Raw genomic sequence first — 19,818 nt, 5'->3', positions numbered from 1 at the left:
ATGGAGTTTATGTATCTATGCATAGTATAATGCATTAAATGTAATGAGGCAATCTTGCGTACAAGTAAGCTTAAAAAGCTTGCAGTCTTCTGGAAGTTTAGAAACCTATGGATATAAACTAATCCTAAAATGTCATAGACCTACCTGACCCTTTAATTTTAGATGTTTAAAATTATTTTTTGAAGTTAGACACACTTTATGAGTTTCTATATACTACATGCTTGTCAGTCCATATGGTCATTATTAGCTGTGTTATAGAGCATTTGCTTTCACAACAATACCCAGAGTTGCCATATTACATTGAGCACAGTAATATGTTACAGCTTATTACATGTGACCAACACACGTCACTTGTCATGCGGTATTTTGTGTGTCTTGAGACTTTATTGTGACTCTGGCTTTTGTGTGCAAATGGAAGTTCTTAGAAAACTACTTTTGAAATTACCGTCTACTACCACATGATTCAAATTGACACTTTGACTGTTCTGTCAAACATTTTTTTCCTGAATAAATGACAACACAGTGAAACAAACCCAAAGGCATCCTCCTGGAGTAAGAGGCCCCCCAAACAGTGCCAAGATTGGTGGGTAATCATTGTCCTCGAGGTCTTTATGATCCCCATGGTCTTCATATCTTTCAAGACACGTGCACTTTCCACAGAACTGCACTACACAAATTGACAACCACTTCTTTAGGCCCTGATTTTGACCTGTCGTTTATGTGGGATTTATTTTGGCTATTCACTAAATTCCTAATTTCAAAACTTCGCAGAGAGCCTGAATGATAACAATACTATACGCTGAACAATGCAGAACATTTGGGCATCATTAATCTTCTATATGAGCTTCAGGATGGATGATGGTTGAAAGTACATGTCTCCCACCACCAAATTATTCAAGAATGATAGGAATGAAGGTGAAGCAAATACTAGTCCTGGTCCAGCTTTGTGTTTGTGCAGTGTTGATCCCAGAGGAGGCATAAAAGGCTGAGTGTGGAGTAGGTATAGTTTACTGTTCCAGGGTGGTCTTAAAAAGTGTTTTTTAATGCTCCTCAGGTGCACATGAATGGTTGCACAGTGCAACACTGTAGCCATGTGTTTTTTTCCTTTATGATAAGACCAAAAAGCAGGAGCGAACAGGACAGTTGTGTGCATTGTCAAGTTTGGCTTCCAATCAACATAATTATCTGAGCATACGTTTTCACACAAGCCCATAATCCCGATACAACTAATCCAATAAACTCAACTATTTTATCTACAAAGTTGAAGTAGAATCAATGCATAAAAACTTTCAATCGTATTTTTATTGAAAAAAAAAATTAAAATCATTGTTAGCATTAAAAACAGAGGCATTGGATAGAATGTGGCTAGTACTTAAGTTTAAACTGTGTCCGTACAGAGTGTCTTAAATACCAAGCATTGTGATTTCTAGAGAGGATACCTAAAAATACATTAACACACTTTCCTAAATTGACTTCATAAAAAAGTCACTGTACAATAAACGTTCAACAAGTGGTGAATCTATACAAACATACAGTAAAGAAAGTTGATCTATCAAGACAAATTAAAACATAAAATAAAATAAATCCACTTTCAAATATTTGAAGATTATTGTAAGCTCCAAAAGTCTTAACATGATTTGTAAAAATGAATACATCAATAAGGATTCATACATTATGGAACTTCCAAAAAAATACATTAGTTGAAGGAGTATTTTTTTCTTTCTTTTTTTTTTTTTTTTCTTTTTAAAAGGTAGCTTTCAAATGATATAAAACCCAGAAGTAGTTAAATAGACCCAACAGAGGCATCTTCTGGTCCAAAGAAGAACTGCACACAACTGATAGTGTGCTATCCCAAAACAATGTACACTGCCAACCGATCAACTGATTATTCTGTGAAAATATATTACAAGAGGTCTCCATTTTATTTGTAATATGAGATTTTGTACAAAAATGATCTACCAAGAATTAATTGTTAGCAACCCAGGTTAGAAAGTACTGTACAAGGGGTCCTCCTCAGTAACTTCATGCACGAAAAAGAAAAACTGCATCCATACAAAAAAGGCAAGATGTAAAATATTTACCAAGAGTTATAAAAATATCAACATGAATAAATTAATTTTTTTTCTACATTTCTTTACTGCCCCACCCAGCTATCGCCTCGTTTTTTCCAATAAATGGGAAAAAAAACAGTCAATTGTCGAGAATGACGCTCCATTTCAGAGGCAAGGAAGCCATTTTTTTTTGCAAAGGTGCTGCTTGTAGCAGTCCAACCGTACCCCTAATGTCCTGCCAATCCAAGCCATCAGAGAGGATGAAATACATGTACAACAGTAGCTGTGACTGTTAAACAACTTTTGAAAATGTAATAGCAGACAAAAAGGAATCAAATCAATTGAAGGCTCAAAGTTTGTCACTGGTTAAATTCCTCTAATAACATGCTGTTAGGCATCAATCTGTTGCTAGTGATAATACACCAGCTACTGTTATTATGCAAAATAGAAGCCTCCTCATAGCAGGCTTGCAAGGCTGGTGGTGGGGCCGTTCTGGGCTTGGATCTGGACAGGAGGAGGGCCATCAGTCCACTGGAAAAACAAGAGAGAAATGCTGTAATCTCAGCACTGCAGTACACAGGTCCACCCAGAACAAAAAACAGTAAAATAAAATGATATGATAACATTTCAAAAACACATTTGTCTGGTTGACATACACTGATGAGGTTATGCTCGGGGAGGCTGCAGGCAGCGATGTGGTCCTGCAGCAGCTGCTGGGAGAAGTTCTGGTGCATCTGGGCCGCTTCATGTGCATCTATATTGTTCCCGAGGGCCTTGTTCAGATCTGCAAGCAAAGCAAGTGGTCAAACTACATGGTCTGACTACAGTTTGTATCTTACAGCAACACTGCACAATTATTTTACCTTCAGCTTCAAAAACATTTGATGGCTGACTGAATTATTATCCCACTATATACATTAATGAGTGGGTAGTAACCACAGACCATATATAAAAAAAGTGGTCTGCCAAATGAGGCTAAGGAAGCGGTAAATTGAAAAGCCACCAGGGGGCGACGCTGCTGGTTGCAAAAATAACTGTTAGAATGGAAGTTTTCAGAGAGTAATCCATTCTTCATGGATTTACAACATCAATAAACTGTTTTCCTGAGGAGTTAATGGTCTCAACTGCTAGTTTCTTCTTCTATTGAATTTGATGTTGACTTTGTAAATAATGTTGACATTTAGAGGAAAACAGACGATAAATCATGGCGAGTGGACACCAGCGTGATTGACAGCTGGTATTGTCCAACAGGTGGTTGCGGGTGACGTCTGTTAAATTCCAATTGCAAAAGCTCAACATGTCGCCGGTCAAATTGCAAATCAGATTCAGTTCAGATTCTTATGGGTGACTTCATTACTGGTTGCTACTTGGTTGGTGCACCGTGAAAAGTATGTCACTCAATGACTCAAATCAGGCAAAGTAAGTTCAAGCGTAACTGAGGGTCAGTTTAAAAGGCTTGAAGGTCGTTAAACATCAGCTCACTCTGTAGCGTGTTTGCAACAGCACATCCAGAAAAAGGTAGAGAGAAATATCGTGACCACAATGTTTAGTATCCCAACTGCTGAAATAAGGGTGACAAGCCAAAGAGCATAAATAACGGTTCACATGATAGAGAGGAGGAATAAAAATACCTTTCAACAGAGCTGAAGACCAGAGTTGAACAGACATGTCGGGGATCTTGCTGGCCAGCTGCATTGCAGGCACAACCATGTTGTTGCTTTCCTTTAAATGAGAACAAAGTGAACATTATGAGGGGTTTTGAAATGTCAGTTTTGTGTCCAGTAATAAATCTATCTTACAAGTACGGTGAGTAAAACAAATAGTAAAATGGCAGAAATTAAATATATAATTATACTTAAGTTTTTAAAAACTAAACAGCTACATAGGCTCTCCAACACATGTGAAGGAGAAGGGTGACGTGAGGGATATACAGCTGCAACATGCAACTTCACCAATTACTAAAGTTTACACACTGTACCTTTAACTGTAGTAGTTAGCATACTAGAATATTAAGACAATATAATCTGTTAAAATGAATCATAAAGTGATCATACTGGTAGTTTCTCATAACAAAATAATGTATTTCTTAACAAATGTAAATAGGTCAACAATGAAACCCAATTGATCACTCAAATAGTAACAGATCAATACCAATTCTACAAACATAAGACACATGGGTTGTGCATTCGGTCTTACTCTGTGGTTGCCCAGTACATAGAATATGTGTCCCAGCAGAACCAGAGAGCAGGCAGTCAGTCTGTTCAGGTCCTCGGCATTAGACATCTTCAGGGTTTCTCTTAGGAAACGTCTGAAACACAAATAAATACAATTATGCATCAATGCACAGTGGACCAGAAGGTTGTGTGTTGGCAGGAATCCATTGAGATTGTGACATACTTGGCCTCGTTATAGCGTCCTTGAAAGAAAGACAGGAGACCCCTGATGTAGAAGGCAGCAGCGCGGAGGCAATGGGAACTGAATCAAACACAAGGACCAGTAAATCAACACATAATAACAAAAACACCTTTCAACTCAAGACTTGAAATGTATTTTCTCTGTTGTTTCTCTGTATTTCTGCTTACCTTACTGGGAAGTTGTGGTCAGGGTTTATTCTCTCTAAAAGGCTGTACAGCTGAAAATCAAATATCAGTTATTCATTTTCAGGGGTTGTCTCCATGTATATTTTCAAAATAAGAGTGCACTTTTATCCAAGGTTACTACAATGGTCATGTGTTTTGTTAAACTTAAGACAAGACAAGGATGTCTTAAATTGATTATCTGTACGTAGTATGGTTTTCTGCCAACTGTTGGAAACACACGTGCCCTCTGGTGGACAAACCAGGTAATGGTAAGATTAACCACTCAAACAACAAAGCTGGGCAAACTACTTCTTCCAGGAGTCAAACTACTTCAGCAAACATTACAGTTTTGTAATTGTTAAACAAGCAACTCATTGTCATTATTTTTTAACTGACCTCCTGGTGTCGGTTTCCTTCCCGTATGTAGACACTGGCCAAGTTGGTTACAATGTATGTCCACAGTTCCTGGTGTGTGGTAAGCTGACCGCAGCAACAACAACAACATAAGAAATGTTTAAGATGAAAGAAGGTAGGAACAGCAGATGGAATAAATACAGTAGAGAAAATACTGGTGAAAGTATCTTAGGAGAGACAGCAACATCACCACATACTCACCCGCAAAGCTGCAGTGAACTGTGCCTCTGCATTGTCCATACAATTCACCGAGATACAGTACAGACCCTGGGATATAAAGAACAGGGAATATCTAGGAGGATCGAATACTAGAGATGTACAAGTCTAATGAGGTTTCATTCGTTTTTGTATAGTTTTTACAGTTCATAACGTTAGTTTGCAGTCTGTTTTTTTGGATGTATTACATTTCCGTAGGGAAAACAATGTGATTACACTACTTTCTTATTGTTGCTAATATGCTAAAAATACATTTCTATCACATGGTTGTCCTGCTGAAAAACAAAAGCTTCAAAATATAACTTTCAATTCAAGTATTAAATTAGTTAAATCGGTAAAAGTTACTTTAAATAAAACAACCACAAAACCACTAAAAACTACATCATAGTTTAGTTGACATTTCAGGTAAACAACATCATTCTGACCATGTCCTCTGAATTTTCACACTTGGCATTGCAAACAAAAGTCGAAGCCAGTTTAGGTTTGAAATACTCACTAAAAGCGTGTGAAGCTGAGCAGCATGGTTGGTAAATAACCTGGGGGACTGTTGGCACAGCTGGCACACCTGTGAGATCTGGACAAACAGGACAGAGAGCCACTGTTAATTTTCACATGCTCATTTGAGTGTGCAAATCACCATCATGAGATGCTACAAAATTCAAGTCTCCATGTTGTTTAACTGTATCCTTTGCACAGTTCAATACAGAAAATCTCAACTGATGTCCATTTAAAGCAAAACAATGTACCTCTTGTAACGCAGTGGCCTTGTGGCCCGTGACAAGTCGACACATGATAATGTGTTCCAGTAGGATGACTTGAAATGTAGAGAGGATGGGGCTGCAGTCCAGCACTGAATGAATCACAGTGAAGCAGAATGTGTTTAAATGCTGAAAACAATAGTTGCTTATTTTTCTGTTAATCATGCTGACATTTGGTTTTGAAAAGCACAGAAACACAGAGTGGTAGTAGCTCACTTTTTAGTTTCTCTAGCTGCATTAGAGCCTTGTCTGTGTACTTCTGAGCTTTCTCCAGGTAGCCTGCTTGCATGGAGTGCATGACTGTCACCTGTAAAATGACAAGAAATAGTAAACATTTAACACTGCAAACCAATTCATTTCACTGCTGTTGTATAAAACTAACAATGGGGGTTAGTATAGTACAAAACACACGTCAAACGCAAGTGCTTCCCATTAATTATCTAGACTATGGCAGCCCGCCAGTCTAATTTGGTTTCACCCCTCATAATGACATAAGAGATCATAACTCAGTGTTCCGTCATGTATTTGTGTACTATCCTATTTGCAGCACTGTTTGCTCCGTGCTCACTTGCACCATTGCTCTATCCTGTGCTTGAGTTATCAACAACAACCGTATTACTGTCAGTGTAGACAGGCAGACCTTTTCACCTGCGACTGTGCATGAGAGGCACATAGGAATCTCTCTTTCACACTCTAGACTTTGTACCTGTCATTGTGCAGTGCTGACTGTCAGGTCTGGTAGCTTGTTACTAATGTAAAAACAACAAAAGCTCTTTGACTAAAACCAAAGGTGAGGGGGGAGAAAAGTGCTGTTATGACAGCACTTGTGCTTTTTAAAAAGACCTACAGTAGAAGACTTTAGATAATTGCTCAAATGCGGCATATAGACAGAAGAAGTGGCATTACCAAGTAGACGAGGACACACATGTGCTCCTTGGGCAGCCAGTGGAAGAGATCGGCTGGGTTGGTTGGAAGAATCTCATCATCATGGAGTGTCGAGATGGTCTGGATGCACTGCTGCAACTGCTTCAGACATGGCTTGACACTCTTCACCTGATGGGACAAGGGCATAAAAAGCATTTTTTTTTTCTCAGTAATCATTAACATGCCTGTTAAGTTTTCCATCTTTTTCAGATTGAATCTCCTACCTGTCCAGCATCCAGGTAATGTGTGACCTGTAGGACCAGGAAGAAGACCCTGAGGGACTCCTTTTGGATCGGGTTTCCCTGCCAGTTTTCTACAATAGTTCCGCACAGTGTGAGAAGAGGATGTACCTCCCCGAGTTTCCTCTCCATTAGCAACAACTACAGAAGAAAAAGAAAGCACTGACCTCAATATAACGTTTGAAAAAATCTGATGTCTTTTCAACAAACTTTGTGAAACTTTTACTTTTGTGTTGTTATACAGAATAACATTTTATTCATATTAAATATGCAAGAAAACTGTTATTGTAATTGAAAATGTCTAAAGGTACAAATAAAGTATAACAGGACTTACCATTCCTTTACTAAGGAGAAACAGTGCCCTAAAAAATGCAAAAACATCAAGTCAGTATTTTTAAATTATTCAAATATATTGCTACAGCTGCAATATTTTACTTTTGGTTAAATAATAAAAAAAAAAACGTCACTTAAAACAATACTTTCTATGTGATGGCAACATTGTAGTGCTTTATGTTAATTTGTCCCAATAAATGGGCTTCATTATGTAATTTGGAATAGTCTTTAAATTAACATATCCTGTACATGAACATGGGAACAAGAACACAGTGACTGTGTTCGACTAAAATGGCCAGTTTAGGGTTGATTATTTTTATATAAATATTTTGTTTCTGTGTACTTCAGATTAATAGTGAGGTGTCATAATCAAAAATGGAATGGAAACAGAAATGTGCTAATCAAAAAAGGCAAATCTTGGGCTATAATAATAGTAGTAGCAAACCAGGGCACTAAAGAGCATGCAGTGTGTGAGAAGTTTGTTGTTGAGTGACCTTTACCTGGTATATTCTGAGCCCACCACTCGAGCATACTCCGCTCCAACCCCCAGGAGGTCACACGCTGACACCAAGTCTTTCTCCAGTGTATGAAGTTGCTGAGAGAGACAATACAAACATTCCTGTCATCATTTTGGAGTTGGGAGTAAGTCAAGACACAAGCAAAATGTAAGAAAAACAACATGCACAAGAGCAACATAACAAAAACACAAGTGTAAGCAGACTGCAGCCGCACTTGTTATCACCATTTCAAATGCCGTTAATTTGCTGTCAGTTTAACTGTGACTATATTCCTTGGATAACAGTAATCACACTATGGATATACATACTCTGAATATGACATTCAGATCATGCTGCTCATGTGGATTCCTGCTAGAAAATACCATTCATATTCCTGTTTATATGACACGGAACATAGTGTGATTATAATTCATGTCTGAAACATGACATGATTAAAACATATATGTCAACATAATATGGTCAGAATACCTCACATGTCATAATGTGATTATTGCTTATTCAAAGTATGACCATGTACAGAATAAGGTATTTACTAAATGCTGTTAACATTGTTTGATTCAAAATGTTGTCATCAGCAGGTTAAAATCATCATAATGTTGTCCATGCAAACACAATCAATATCACTCCTTATAAGGACGCATTGATACTTGTACATACCGCCAACTGGAACAGCAGTCTGCAGTGCCAGTATGGTGTTTGTTGTGAAATCTGAATGGCCTTACGCAGGAGTGGTTTTGCAGAGTCCACCAAGTTCTGAAAATTGATTGCAAGTATCAGTAGTTGTTAGCCAATAACAGATGATAATGTTTATTCTGCTTGCAACATCATAAAAACACTTTGTTTCACTTGAAAAATTCAAATACATAATGGGTGTATGTAGCTTAGCTATGGCGTCATTTAGCTGTCTTTATAATGAGAGCAGACAGAATATAAACAACCACATAGACAGGAATCAAGAGCATAAACACATTTTTTTTTATTGGTTTAAGTTATAAGGATAATTATACCCCAAAGAAAACATGACTGTTTTACTGCAACAATATATGTTAGTATGTTGTCATTGTATCAGTTGATCTTCTTTAAGTGTAGATAGAGGCTGAGTATTATTTATCAGCCAATTATGACATAGTTTTGCACTCAGAAATTTGATAAATGTTGCAACTAAAATGTTAAATGTCGTAACTAAAACTTTGGGGGTTTTGTTGACTAAAACATTTGTTCTTGTTTTTTGAAAACCCGCTCATGTATTTAATTTGAATATTATGTTTTTGAAAATACTACACGAAAAAAAAAATCAGCTGCCCTAAAAAATGATCACCAGTCGACACACAAACTTGATTATAATTGTGTTTGGTTGATTATTTCTTTGCTGTAACAATGCTTCTCGGTAATAAATCGTATACCATTGAACAGCCTGTTTATTTCCTTTTGATGCCACATTTGTAAGGAAAATGCATTTGTGAGTTGAGCAGCAGAGTTTTTGAGTATGTGGGTTGCCTACACGAAAAAACAAATCTTCTCTGTGAATGCAGAACAGCTTATTCTGCTATTGACTGAAGTCTGAACAAATAAGACATATTGGCAATTGAATAATTTAGTCATTTAACAAACAGGGGTCTCAGTAGCAATGTGGAAGAACCATTAACAGCCACAACAGCCTGGCACCTCCACTTCACACTGGTCACACAGCTGTGGGATGGCATCCCATTTTTCAACCAGCATTTGACGCAGCTCAGCCAATGTGGTTGTGTCACTCTCGCACGAACAGCACGCCCAAGCTGATCCCACACAAGTGTTCAATGGGGTTGAGGTCAGAACTGCAGGCAGTTCATTCCATCCTCTCCACTTCCAAATTCTGGGGGTAGTCTCTGATAAAACCCTCTCTGTGGGGGCGAGTCCTCCCAGTCCTCCCAGACTGTGGAGACATGGAATTGCCACTGGTTGCAGAATCTCATCTTGATATCTCTCTGCATTGAGATTGCCTCTTATGTTTTTCCAGTGAGTGAGATGCCGATGCCTCAACTCTGCTGCTCATGACCACAAATGCATTTACCTTACAAAAGTGGTACCATTCAAAAAGGGATGTAAACAGGCTGTCCAACAGCACAATATGTATTGCCAATAAGCACTTTTGCAACGAAGTAATAATCCACCAAACACAAATGTCCTTACTTGTTGTGCTAAATTTACGTATAGTATATCGGGACAATCGATACACAGAGCGATCGTCTTGTCAAGCCTTATTCCATGACGTGTTTCCGGTTGAAAAACGCATCAAGATCGAGGATTTCCACAGAAAGATCATTTGAAAACGCCAATGAACGTCCAAGCATGCATGTACATAGTGAGTGCGAGCAGACTGAAACATCGGTGCACAATCACAAGTGATTTCACCTCTCACGTTCTCTTTAACGGTCTACATTTCTGTACTCGTGCTTGTTTATATTCTGTGTGCACACTCATAATAAAAGACAGCTAAATGAAGCCATACTAAGCTAACAATTTGTATACTCTTGGAGGAAGACGAATGCTCATTCTCATGACTTACCTGTTGGCAGAACAGTTCTGACAAAATGCTAGCAGCTTCGAATTTGACATCTTCAAACTGTGGGACCTGCTGCGATATAAACCACTGCAACACAAAAAAAGATGCAAAGTTAGCTGTGTTTACAATATGTATGAGTATAATCCCACACAGCGGCTAGGTCAACAGTGGAGGAAAAAAACGAAAGCGGTCGACTCGGGACGATTACTCAGACTACAGCTGAAAAAAACGGCTAAAATGAATATAAATGTATAACTTCCGTGAAGATTATAACCCTGTTAAATTAACTGATATTAAAACGGTTCCGTTGTTCTGTTTTTTGCTGCGTGCGGCCTACCACCGTCCCCTTCTCTACAGCATCCCCGCTCTTTCCTAGAGCAAACGTCCCTCACCGCTTTCTCCAAGTGGCTGCGGGCCAGCTCGCTGTTCTTCGTGTGGTGGTAGAGAACCGAGCCGAGCTGAAGATGCGTCCGGGCCTCAATCCTCTGTGGAGGCTTAAACTGAAACACGGCCTGTAGACAATGCACACAGAGGCGGATTTTGGGTGGACTAGATGTTCGGAAATGCTCCGCAAAGCCGAGTAGGGCGAGGTACCAGCGCTCCGGGGCCTCTACGTTGGACGCCATTTTACCCGACGACAACAAGTTTTCAGCGGTATAGCCAGATTTGCGGGTTGCCAGGTCAGGCCAGGGAGAACCCGCCTCCTCCCTCTCTCCCAGACAAAAACGTCCAGTGCCAAAGTAAGCTTTGTTTTATTTTTATTCATTGATAATGAAGATGCATATGAAATCATTTCAGAAAATACCGTGACAGACATACAACTTTTTTTTTTTAACACAGAGCTACATTTTACACAGTGGAGCCAAGTGGACAGTGTTTTGTGCAAGTGCACAATATGTCAAACTTCCATGCACACAATATTATATTGAGTAAGGAACGTGTACATTTCACCAGTCACACCTTGGTTAAACACTGCTGTTTACTTCAATCTTTTAGCAATGATGGTCACTAAAAGTAATGTGTGAGAGTAGAGGCGTGAACTGACACTGTGGAGGTTAGTGGAGTTTTTTGCTCTCCGGGTGCTTTCTGTAGTTTATTTAATCAATTTATTTTATGTTGTGCACTGTTTCCATTTTAAAGCCAGTTAACCCAGCACTTTACATTGTATTACTCTTTTATCTATCTTCTCTGAAGTATTTTTAAAAATGTAATTATCATAAACTCTGACTTAAAAGTCTCCTCATTCCCAATCTGTTAATATAGTGTTTGTGCTGCTCTCGACAAAAGAGTCAGATGAATCAATGGATAAGTGTTGGCATGAGTTGACACTTACAATATCAAGTTTCCTTTTATGAACAGATCGGTCTGGTGGTGAAGAATAGTGCCTATCCTCTTCCTCTCTCCATCTTGTTACTTATCCTGCTCTCGTGAGCAGCCACTAACAAACCTATGGTAATGAATTAAGTGAGATTGTACTTCGTGTAATTGTATAATGTTTCGACTTCTCTTTAAAAAAATCCTGGTGACTACAATGCACAAACCTGGCAACCCAATGTTTTGATAAAATCGCGAGATTTCATCCGAGTAACGGAATTAACGTAGCAGAAGTGCTGGGGGTTGTAGTCAAAAATAGAGAATCCGATGCCCCAGTTTCTCGAAAAGCCCAAACAGACTCGTGTGCAGAAAGAGGCAGAGCCTGTGCGCAGTTTTTCATTGGAGGCGTCGTCTATAAATACACAAACAACACAGTGCTGCAGCTTTTCACCTGTCTTTCACGATCACATTCAGAAACGTCTGCAACGCGAAGAGACGACACATCGTTTGCAGTCTGTGGCAAGTTATGAGAGGGTGTGAGCGAGCTCCAGCATCCACTGTGCAAACAAATGTGTGTAAGACTCCGCAGAGCAGACTGGTGCTGCTGTTGACTTCTCTGAAACACTGCGAAGATTTGTAAACACTGCGCCTTTTTAACGCAAGAAAGGTAACTTATTGCAACTGTCAGACACTGTGATGTGTCAGATTTAAGCGCAATGACGATGCACGGGCTTGTGTAGTTATGAATGATTGTTTGTGTTTCTGTGATTCGCAGTTTATTTATTTGAGGCGTGGTCACCAAGTTATTTATTTGTCCCGTTTTAGTGAATGTACGTGTGTAATGTGTGATGGTTAGTTATTTTGGAATAACGACGCATTCATCCGTGGCGATGCAGTGTCCTTGTTTTCAAGCCTGGTTGTTTGCGTACTTGAATATGGACGTGCGCGTAATCACGCACTCGTGTTATGATACAGATGAGGGCGAGTGCGACATGGCGGACTGTTATTCTCTCGAGTAACGTGCGTTGTTACATTTGTCCTCTCTGTCATTCACTGTCATCTGCAGTGTCTCCCCGAAGGAGCGATTGCTGAGTGTGTGGACATCTTTGGACACCCGTGACGTGCACACACATGGCCCATCGTGTACATGACCACCAGAGCCATCTGCCCGTGGCGCAGGCCACGGTGCTGGCTCTGCCACCTAACAGCCAAGCAAAGGTGAGTGATGCGTTTCCTCATGACTCATTGACATGTTCAAAACAGTCTGCAACTCTTTACACCTGTTTGGACACGTTAGAACACTTCGGGAAACAGAGGCCAAATGGGCATGTCTGTAATGTGTGAGCTGCAGTGTGTTTAGAAGATTTAATTAATTAATTAATTGGCCATTGTTTTTCAGCCAGAGAACATTGTCTCTTTTTCTGCCTGTTCTCTATATTCAATCATGCTACATTCAAGGTCACTTAAATCACATTTCTTCCTCATGGGTTCCTTTTTTGGGTAACTATAACCTGGATGAATGAGAATCTACACAAACACCTTTCTTCCCATATGCTGTCATGCAAATAGGTTGACTAGTTTTGCATTATTAAGCGGTTTCACAGGTGTACCCAATAAAGTGGCTGTGTATCTACTTATGGGCCACTTTCTTAGGTACACAGGACTCCTAATAAAGTGATAAATATTAGTGGCTCCCAGTGTGATCTTCTGCTTTGACGTTCAACATTTTGTGCTTTCAGGTGGTTTTCTGCATTCTTTCTTTGTAGCAAATGGCTCTTTGAGTTACTGCTTTCCCGTTTTTCATCTCTAACCAGTCTGGTCATTCTTCTTCTGACCTCTGGCATCAACCTGGCTTTTTCGGCCAGAGAACATTGTCTCTTTTTCGGCCCGTTCTCTATAAATCCTAGTGATGCTTTTATATGAAAACACCCAAAGATCAGCACTTTCTGAAGTCCTCATGGTCACTTAAATCACCTTTCTTCCTCATGCCCAGTTTCTACAGATTCAGTGTTTTTGGATAACTAAAACCTGGATGAATGTGAATCTACACAAACACCTTTATTTCACGTATTCTGCCATGTGATGAGTTGATTTGATTTGTATTATTAAGCAGTTTAACAGGTGCACTTAATAATAAAGTGGAGTGGCAAGTGTACTGTATGTACTTATATGTATACAAAATGTGCACATGTGTCACAATGTGTAGTGCACAGGTTGTAGCTTAAGCAAAGCGACTGACAAACGTAAAGGGAATGCAAAGATCCATATACAGTGCCAACACTGATCACTGAGAACTGGTTTTCATGTAATGGCTGATCTGTGTGTATGTGTATTTTTTATATATACAATAATCAAACAGCACACAGTGGGACTCAGTGGTTGTTGTTGTTGTTGTGGTGTTCTGCAGTAAAGCCTTCCTGGTACTGTGCAAGGACATGCCTCTCCCACTTCATAGCTGTAAATAGCAGGGAAGTGCCTCCTAATCTAAAGCTGGCCTTAGTTTACAAAGCAATGCAAGGCGAGGCAAATGTGTTTGCATAGCACATTTCAACAGCAAACCAGTCCGTGGTGCTTTACAGAAAATAAAGGAGGCATCATAGCTAATTTTATAAGCACCGTAAGACAAGACAAAGAAAATAAAAACACTTAAATTAATAATTAAATCTAATCAATAAATACAATTTAAAAAAAGTGTAAAAGTAAGTAAGTAAAAAGTAAAAAAGTATGTGTGTATATACATATATATATATATATAAAATTTTAACACACTTCTTTTACTTTTTACTTACTTTTACACTTTTTAAAAATTGTATTTATTGATATATATATATATATATATACTGTATATGTATATATATATATCGATTGGCTCTAGCTGTAACTGTCATGTAATTTTAAAGGTTGTTATAGCTGCTGAACTAAAATGAATGGCATTCTAAACTGTGTCTTCCCTGGTGGAAGTTGAGGCACGTGCTTGGGTCAAATGCTTTATCTTATCAGTGAATGGGATTGTTTATTGGGTTCAACTGTCCATTCTCGCTGAACGAGTTTGCACACACGTATGCGTCCGTTCCTTATCACTGAACAACAGTTGGGTCAGTCTGGCTTTAGCCCACGTGAAAAACCTCTGCGCTCTGTTGCTGTCGCCGAGTGACAAAGGAGCTTTTATGTGGACGTTTGCTGGTGTCTTTGCTCCAGAACATCGTACAGTATGTGCACAAAAATACGCAGGGGCCAGAGATTAAACTTTGTTTCTTTGTCCACACTTGAAGAGATCTTGTCATGGTCCAAAATGTCTCCCAAGTAACCCACTTAAAACCCGTCTGTGTGTCCAAACAGGACTTGAGGCCCAGATTTACTGCTCTGGACGCACTGCTGTGTGGTGCGTTTGCTGGAGCTGTGGCCAAAACCGTCATTGCACCACTGGATCGTACCAAGATTATTTTCCAAGGTAAGACGGACACTGTGTAAAACGTTCCAAATACAGAGCATACATTTAAGATGATTATATGTAAGGGATACTGTATGTTGTGTTGTGTTCTACTCTCTGCAGAAAATTGAAGCACTGTTTTCATGTTTTCACTTAGTGTTAGAACAGCTCTTAACTAATTGCTAATCCTCTTAGTAGATGTTTAGCCAACATGTGTTTAGTTTTGTTTTTTTTAACCCTGAGATTCATTAAGTCTCTTTTGTTGTTTCAGTGTCCTCCAAAAGATTCTCTGCTAAGGTAAGCTGAGTTTCCCCATCCTAATTAATTGATAACAATACCATGTTAAATATGTTGACTGATTAATGACACACAAGGATGTAGTTAGTTGAACTAAGCCATTATTTCATATACAAACTCAACATGTCCTTGTGCATTTATACAGTCATTCCTGAGCATTTTACATTGTAAGAAAATGACTAAAGTATTATATCTGTGTATTCTGTACCCAGGAGGCTTTCAGGGTCCTTTACTGTACATTCATGAAGGATGGGCTACTCAGTCTGTGGAGGGGAAACTCCGCCACCATGGTTAGGGTCATGCCCTATGCTGCCATTCAGTTCTCGTCTCATGAACAGTATAAAACACTGCTTGGGGGTTACTATGGCTACCAAGGAAAGTGAGTAAAACATTTTTATTTTTAAGTATTAATGACTTAAATCGAGTAATTATACAGTATATAGGTGGGTTGGTTGCCAAAACTAACTCACTGCCATGAGTTTTGGTACAACAACACACATTTTTCCTGCATGATAAGTTACAATAATGGATTCCCCCACTTCTATTTGAGGTGCATTGTGAAACTGCACCTCAAATGGACTATTTTATTGTCAATTTTATCTATATTTACATATAAACATAACAACATAGCATAGTCCTCCCCCATCAAAAAAAAAGCCACAACTTAATTAAAGGGAATTCTATTCTATTTTTGCCAGTTGTTGGAATGTGACTTCTTTTTTTCTTTCTCTTTTCTTATTTTTTTTTTCTTTTTTCTTTTTTACAAATACTTTACAAATAGTCATTGGATGCACAAGGGTTATACAGTAAGGGTCACACATGCAACAGGAATAAAATGTGAGAAAATGCTGATCAGTGTTTCTCAAACCTAGAGAGGATGATGTTCTCAAATGTCTTGTTTTGTCCAAACACCAAATACTCTTCTGTTTGAATGATTTCTTTGTTATATGGAACATATAAATAGCCACATTTAAGAAGCAGAAAAATCAGGAAACGTTTAATACTTTTAACTCCTTAAAAACACTCAATCCGATGAATCAATTGTCAAATTACTAAATTAGTTATAAATGAATAAACTCATTTATAACTAATTTAGTAATCGGGTAATTGTTTCAGCCCTAGAAGGCACAGAGTTCTCACCAGACCTGGAACAAATCAACATGTGGCTTTGACTGAACAGGAAAAAGTACATTTATCTACATCAACAAATATAATAACTACAAAAGAATATTCTGCCTGTGACTTAATGGTAAACCAATCTAATTCTAAATCTACAAATATGGCATATGATTACATGATTACATTAGCTCATTTATTAGAAAACCCGGCAAAAACAAATAAAATGTGTTGTTTATTGACAGAGCGCTGCCTCCTTTCCCACGTTTCCTGGCCGGCTCTCTGGCCGGCACATCTGCTGCTATGCTTACTTACCCGCTGGACATGGTGCGAGCCAGGATGGCCGTCACTGCCAGAGAAATGTAAGCTCCCCTCTAATGTTACATCACCAGAAATCTCATGAGTGCCATTGTTGTGCTGTTCACTGCAGAACGTCTCACATTACATGTTGTTTCAACCCCCCCCCCCCCCACATATTGTCAGATAACACAAGAGTCTGTACTCTGTATTGTTTGTGTTGTACTTGATGTCGTTACTTAAAGCTTGTTGTGATTAGCCCACATTTAGCTGTAGCTGTAATGTACGTGGATGTAGTAGAGGCATCAACCGAAATGTATGAGCATCAAGTGTTACCAAACTGCATTGTGGGTCAATTGTGGGTCACATTTTCCCTGCAGCAGCCAATCAGAACACGTAATACAAATATTCCAACACTGACACGAGCTCAGCGGTCTCAAACCCAATGTCGGACTTTGCTTTGCCCCAAGTGTTAAAGTGAAACTTTCGGCCATAAATAAATACCTGCAGTGCGTTTGTTTTGTGGTAAAAAATGTACCTGATATATTTTCCACAATTTACTTGTTAAACGTTAAACAAATGTCAAAAAATGGTATCGCATGTTGTTTAACGCATGCCTTTGTTTGACCTGATGCAACAGGTACAGCAACATCATGCACGTTTTCATGCGCATCTCCCAAGAGGAAGGTGTGAAGACACTTTACAGAGGTTTCACTCCCACCATTCTGGGTGTCATCCCATACGCAGGAATCACATTCTTCACATATGAGACCCTAAAGAAGCTGCACACAGGTAAGTAAATTCTAAATTTCCTCTAATGTTTGTTTAAATTATATTTAAGTATATAAGTGTTTGTTTTTTTATTATACCTGACTGATTTGTTTTGTTTCTTTACGCTCACTGTAGAAAAAACGAAGCGATCTCAGCCTTACCCTCATGAGCGTCTGGCCTTTGGTGCCTGCGCAGGCCTCATTGGTCAGTCGGCCGCATACCCGCTGGACATTGTGCGGAGACGGATGCAGACTGCTGGTGTAACTGGCTCCTCTTACAGCACAATTCTGGGAACCATGCGTGCGATTGCAACACAAGAAGGAGTGATCAAAGGACTATACAAAGGCCTCAGCATGAACTGGGTGAAGGGGCCCGTCGCAGTGGGGATTAGCTTCACCACATTTGACATCGCGAACAACCTTCTGTTCAAGCTGCATCAGCTGGGCTACTTCACCCAGAGTTAGTTTGGACGGAGCAACAGAGGGAGGAAAGTAACGGCACAGATGAGACTTGACGAGACAGAGGTGCTGAAGTCTGTCACATGGCAACGGTGTCTGCACTTGGAGCAGGGACACCCTGCAGAACACTCCTGTTCGCTTTAGACACGATGTCGCCGGGCGGGATGAGCGTGGAGTCGGCGTATATTTCTAGACACGCAAACACAAGCGTTTGTAGCAAAAATGTGTCTTTGAGTATCTGCTCATCCCAGTTTTGCTTTGAAATCATGGGCGTCTTCATGGTGGATGAAGTGAAACAGTTGATGGAAAATGATGAAGAGGTTTGTGTTGGTTTAATAAATTAGGCTTGCACTTTATTGGACCTGCAATGTTCTTTCATCTTAATCCTGAATCAGCTGAGAGAACAGGTTTTTAAACGGCAGTATGGTTGTAAACATGACTTTCTATCATATTTTCTTTTGGATTTTTTTTTTTTTTTTTTTTTTTTTTTTTAAAATAATCGGATGTTGTCAGATAAATGATTTGCACCTGGTAACAAAACTGGGATTATGTGAATTGGTGCCTGTGTGTATTTGATGGAACAAATGATTGTAAGAGGCTAATGATCATGTCAACAGGACTGCACTGTTCGACGAGAGAGAGTATTAACATCCAAAAAGTGGAGGATAATCAAATATGGCAAATAAATAACAGATGTCGGTTTATGTGCATATATTAAGAGTTATGAATAATGTACGTTTTATGCTGTCCCTACACTGCAGTGCATATCCAATCATAACTTTTGCTTTAGTGTTAGGCACAGTTGAAATAAAAATATATAAACATGCCAAAGCACTTAACTCGGTACAGTTAATATTTAACTAATGGCAGTATTAAGTAAGGAATCATCATGCTTTATTTACCATGTATATACTCTTCAAATGTGCAGTATTTCCAAACATGATATGTTTGCGGTTGTGCTAATAAAGTTTCCATCCACAACACTGAACAATGACTCGTTTTGTCCACATGAGGGAGCTATGAGATCAGCAAAGGTACTGTATGCTGGCCTTCAATTAAAAATATAAATGTGTAGTTTTCTGAAAATTCATGTTAATGTTTTGTTGTTTTTTTTGCTTTTTTTATCATAGGTAAAACAGATTTTTTCTTTTTTAAATAAACAACCACATTTGTACAGTGTTAAAAAGTCACAGGTAACAGGACTATCCCATATTAACCATCACAAAACATTTAGTGATTTAGTTAAAAACTGGAGCAAGAGGTCTTAAATAATAAGAGTGAATTTGTCAAATCAAATCCACACACATTCACTGTCAATGTGATGAAAACTTCTGACCCACATGGGCACAACACGTCCTGTACTGCTTGTTTGCAGTAGATGGCAGCATTTGTCCTTCCGTGTATTTGCTGAGCTATTATCGAGGTTAGTTAGGCTCTGATCACCTCATGGCCTGAACTTGACCTCTGCCCTCTGCTCATTCACACACTCTCTTCACTTTTTACAAAATCATTCGGCTTAAGATTTGTGTTGCTTCAAAAATGGTGCAAATATAATTAT

At 38.9% G+C, this 19,818-nt stretch overlaps 2 protein-coding genes across 2 annotated transcripts; one reads left to right on the top strand and one right to left on the bottom strand.

The window, feature by feature from the left end:
• Positions 1–1,284: 1,284 nt before the first annotated feature.
• Positions 1,285–11,230, bottom strand: mau2 (MAU2 sister chromatid cohesion factor). Its single transcript, XM_058639357.1, has 18 exons — positions 10,970–11,230; positions 10,581–10,664; positions 8,690–8,785; positions 8,015–8,109; positions 7,516–7,543; positions 7,167–7,322; positions 6,925–7,071; positions 6,235–6,325; positions 6,007–6,110; positions 5,757–5,834; positions 5,246–5,311; positions 5,027–5,110; positions 4,634–4,683; positions 4,449–4,526; positions 4,248–4,359; positions 3,683–3,773; positions 2,708–2,835; positions 1,285–2,582 (listed from the first exon to the last, which is right to left on the bottom strand). The coding sequence occupies exons 1-18, from the start codon at positions 11,201–11,203 to the stop codon at positions 2,508–2,510; spliced, it is 1,797 nt and encodes a 598-aa protein (XP_058495340.1). The 5' UTR covers positions 11,204–11,230; the 3' UTR covers positions 1,285–2,507.
• Positions 11,231–12,239: 1,009 nt separating this feature from the next.
• On the top strand, positions 12,240–19,241 carry LOC131466266 (mitochondrial coenzyme A transporter SLC25A42-like). The gene is made up of 8 exons (XM_058639476.1): positions 12,240–12,558; positions 12,958–13,109; positions 15,231–15,342; positions 15,593–15,618; positions 15,831–15,997; positions 16,980–17,096; positions 17,672–17,823; positions 17,938–19,241. The coding sequence occupies exons 2-8, from the start codon at positions 13,023–13,025 to the stop codon at positions 18,264–18,266; spliced, it is 990 nt and encodes a 329-aa protein (XP_058495459.1). The 5' UTR covers positions 12,240–12,558; positions 12,958–13,022; the 3' UTR covers positions 18,267–19,241.
• Positions 19,242–19,818: the final 577 nt, after the last annotated feature.

Source organism: Solea solea, chromosome 9 (assembly GCF_958295425.1).
Source record: "Solea solea chromosome 9, fSolSol10.1, whole genome shotgun sequence".
In the NCBI taxonomy this organism is placed as follows: domain Eukaryota; kingdom Metazoa; phylum Chordata; class Actinopteri; order Pleuronectiformes; family Soleidae; genus Solea; species Solea solea.
The sequence above is the reverse complement of the archived record's forward strand: the minus strand, read 5'-3'. Positions and strand labels throughout refer to the sequence as shown.